At 37.3% G+C, this 2633-nt stretch overlaps 1 protein-coding gene across 1 annotated transcript; it reads left to right on the forward strand.

The window, feature by feature from the left end:
• On the forward strand, nt 1-2158 carry LOC125185595 (WAT1-related protein At3g30340-like). The gene is made up of 6 exons (XM_048082158.1): nt 1-217; nt 369-431; nt 530-646; nt 914-1304; nt 1389-1540; nt 1904-2158. The coding sequence occupies exons 1-6, from the start codon at nt 51-53 to the stop codon at nt 2025-2027; spliced, it is 1014 nt and encodes a 337-aa protein (XP_047938115.1). The 5' UTR covers nt 1-50; the 3' UTR covers nt 2028-2158.
• Nucleotides 2159-2633: the final 475 nt, after the last annotated feature.

Consider the following 2633-nt stretch of genomic DNA (forward strand, 5'->3'; position numbering starts at 1 on the left):
AAGCACTATAAATGGTGGTCGATGTGACGTCGTTTTTGAGTGGCTGAAAAATGTGGAAGGATGTGTGTGCGATGGTGAGCGTGGAGCTGAGCTTGTCTGTCGTCAACATACTGCTCAAGAAGGCCATGAACGGAGGTCTGGGCCACGTCATCATCGTCCTGTACCGGCAATCCGTTGCCACCGTCTTCTTGATCCCCTTCGCCTTCTTCCGCGAAAGGTTAGATTTTACGAAGATTAGGTGCATTGAAGTGTACTTGATACGTGAATGAGAGACTATAATTTTGGTTGGTCTTTGTTTCATGTGTGAAGAAGTACGCTTCAATAAATGAGACCGCACCTGACCCTCGTTTCGGTGATTAATGTTGCAGGAGTAGCTGGACCAAGCTGACTGCCAGTATGATTTGTCAAATATTTATCTGCGCTTTGTTAGGGTAATTAAGATGATTTTGGGAATTTTTTTTGCAATTTATTTACTCCTTTATGGAAATAAGTTGTTTTAAATTGAATCAAATCCTTTATGGAAATGTAGGTTGACACTCACTCAATATCTCTTCTTGGTGGGACTTGATTACACATCAGCAACATTCACTTGTGCTTTCATTAACTTAGTTCCAGTTGTCACATTCCTCCTCGCATTGCCACTTAGGTAAAACCATCTCCGCTTCAATTTATATAACTTCAATTTTGTTATTCAAAATGTGATCGGCACATAATTAGTATTGATGATTGTTCGAAATTGCATTTATATATGCTTAGTGGAGTAGATCACTTAATTATATAGTCATGTTTAGACAATTATATTGGACTATATTATAATGTTCCAATAGGAAATAATTTGCACAATTTGTTGAGGGGGCCGGAGCTCCCCCTAGATCAGCTCTGATACCGTGTTCTTTTTTTCAATGTCGTGCAGGATGGAGAGGGTCGACATAAAGAGGAGAAGTGGCAAGGCTAAGGTGGTGGGCACGGTGGTATGCATCATGGGAGCCTTGTTGCTCTCGCTCTACAAGGGCGAGCTTATCATCATCAGCCCCCAACATGGTGTAGTAGGTGATCCCCGGGTTGTTAGGGCAAAGAAGTTCGGGTTGGGTGCAGCGTTTCTTGGTGTGGGAAGTGTGGCTTGGTCGTCATGGTTCCTTATGCAGTCGAGGATCGGGCAGTACTTCCCACATCGTTACTCTAGCACGTTGATCATGTCGTCGTTCAGCTCATTCCAGTCCATGTTGCTGTGCTTGGTCACGGAGAGGGACTTTTCCAAGTGGATTGTTCGAGGGGGGCTAGACATAATAGCTGTTTTGTTTAGTGTGAGTGTTGATCATATTGAGTTTGGTATTTATGTTAATTCAATTAATTTTTATTTACTTTGGTATATTGTGTTGTTGCGTTAGGGAATCGTGGGATCAGGGCTATGTTATGTGGTGATGTCTTGGTGTGTGAAGCGACGTGGCCCGGTTTTTACCGCTGCGTTTAGCCCTTTGATTCAGGTTTTCGCGGCTGTTTTGGATGTTTTGGTGCTGCGTGAAGAGATTTACCTTGGGAGGTAATTTTGACTATACTTCGTAATTTTTCGTCAATTTATTATTTACTTCATTGAGCATATTTGTCAGATTTTACGTGAAATATTAGTAGTTCTGGACATATTGTTATATGGTGTGATCAACCAATCACAATTGCATCGAGAGAGAAAAAAAAAATTGTGATTGACTGGACACATCACGAGAGAAATATAAGGAATTGTGAATTCGTTGTTCATCGTTGAATGGTGTTTTTCATGCATGTAGAGTGATAGAGCCAAAAATTTCACTCAACATTTCTTATTGCATGTAGACTTATACTACTTAACTAATTTGATTTTCTAGTATTGTATAATTCAATTGATCAAATTGTGCAATGATTTGAACAGCGTTTTGGGATCGATTGTGGTAGTCGTGGGAATGTATGTTTTGCTGTGGGGCAAAAGCAAAGATGTTCAAGAAGCTCTTCCTAAGACAGTAGATGTACCACAACACCAAGACATTGCCAATTAGTCACATTTATTTCACAATTTAGGTAGAATGAATGTATTTTCAACTATTTGAAATATCTTAATGATAAATTTATCTGGAAAATAATATAGGAGTAAATGTTACTATCAATTGTACTGTGTAGTGTGTAATATGCACGAAATTAGAACTATGTACTGCAAAAAATTCTTCATTACAATGCTAAAGCGAGAAAATAAATATTGAATGCAATTAAGTTAAAAATAGTATAGGATCATTCAACATACCAATAGAAACGTGAAACGTTGAAGGTTTTTAATATTAAATGTAACGTTATTTTGATATAAAAAAACAAAGGAAAGAAAAAACACATAATCTGCCATTATGAATGATTTTGGGCCTTAGCTTGGCCCAAAGAAAACGATGTATTCGCCTATAGTAGTTTTCAGTTTCATGCCTTTTATAGTTTTCGTCATTCTAAAGCTTGGGGCCCATAGCCCTCTAATTTATTTTTTGTAAGTATTTCATTATTTTTTATAATTAATACTACTTTTTTCAAAATATTTTTATTGAATTAATAATATTTCGTGTGATAAAAATAATACTACACATTAATTTTTTTTTTGAGAAATTAGGGGCTCAAACTGAAAA

This window comes from Salvia hispanica, chromosome 4 (genome assembly GCF_023119035.1).
Source record: "Salvia hispanica cultivar TCC Black 2014 chromosome 4, UniMelb_Shisp_WGS_1.0, whole genome shotgun sequence".
Lineage (NCBI taxonomy): Eukaryota > Viridiplantae > Streptophyta > Magnoliopsida > Lamiales > Lamiaceae > Salvia > Salvia hispanica.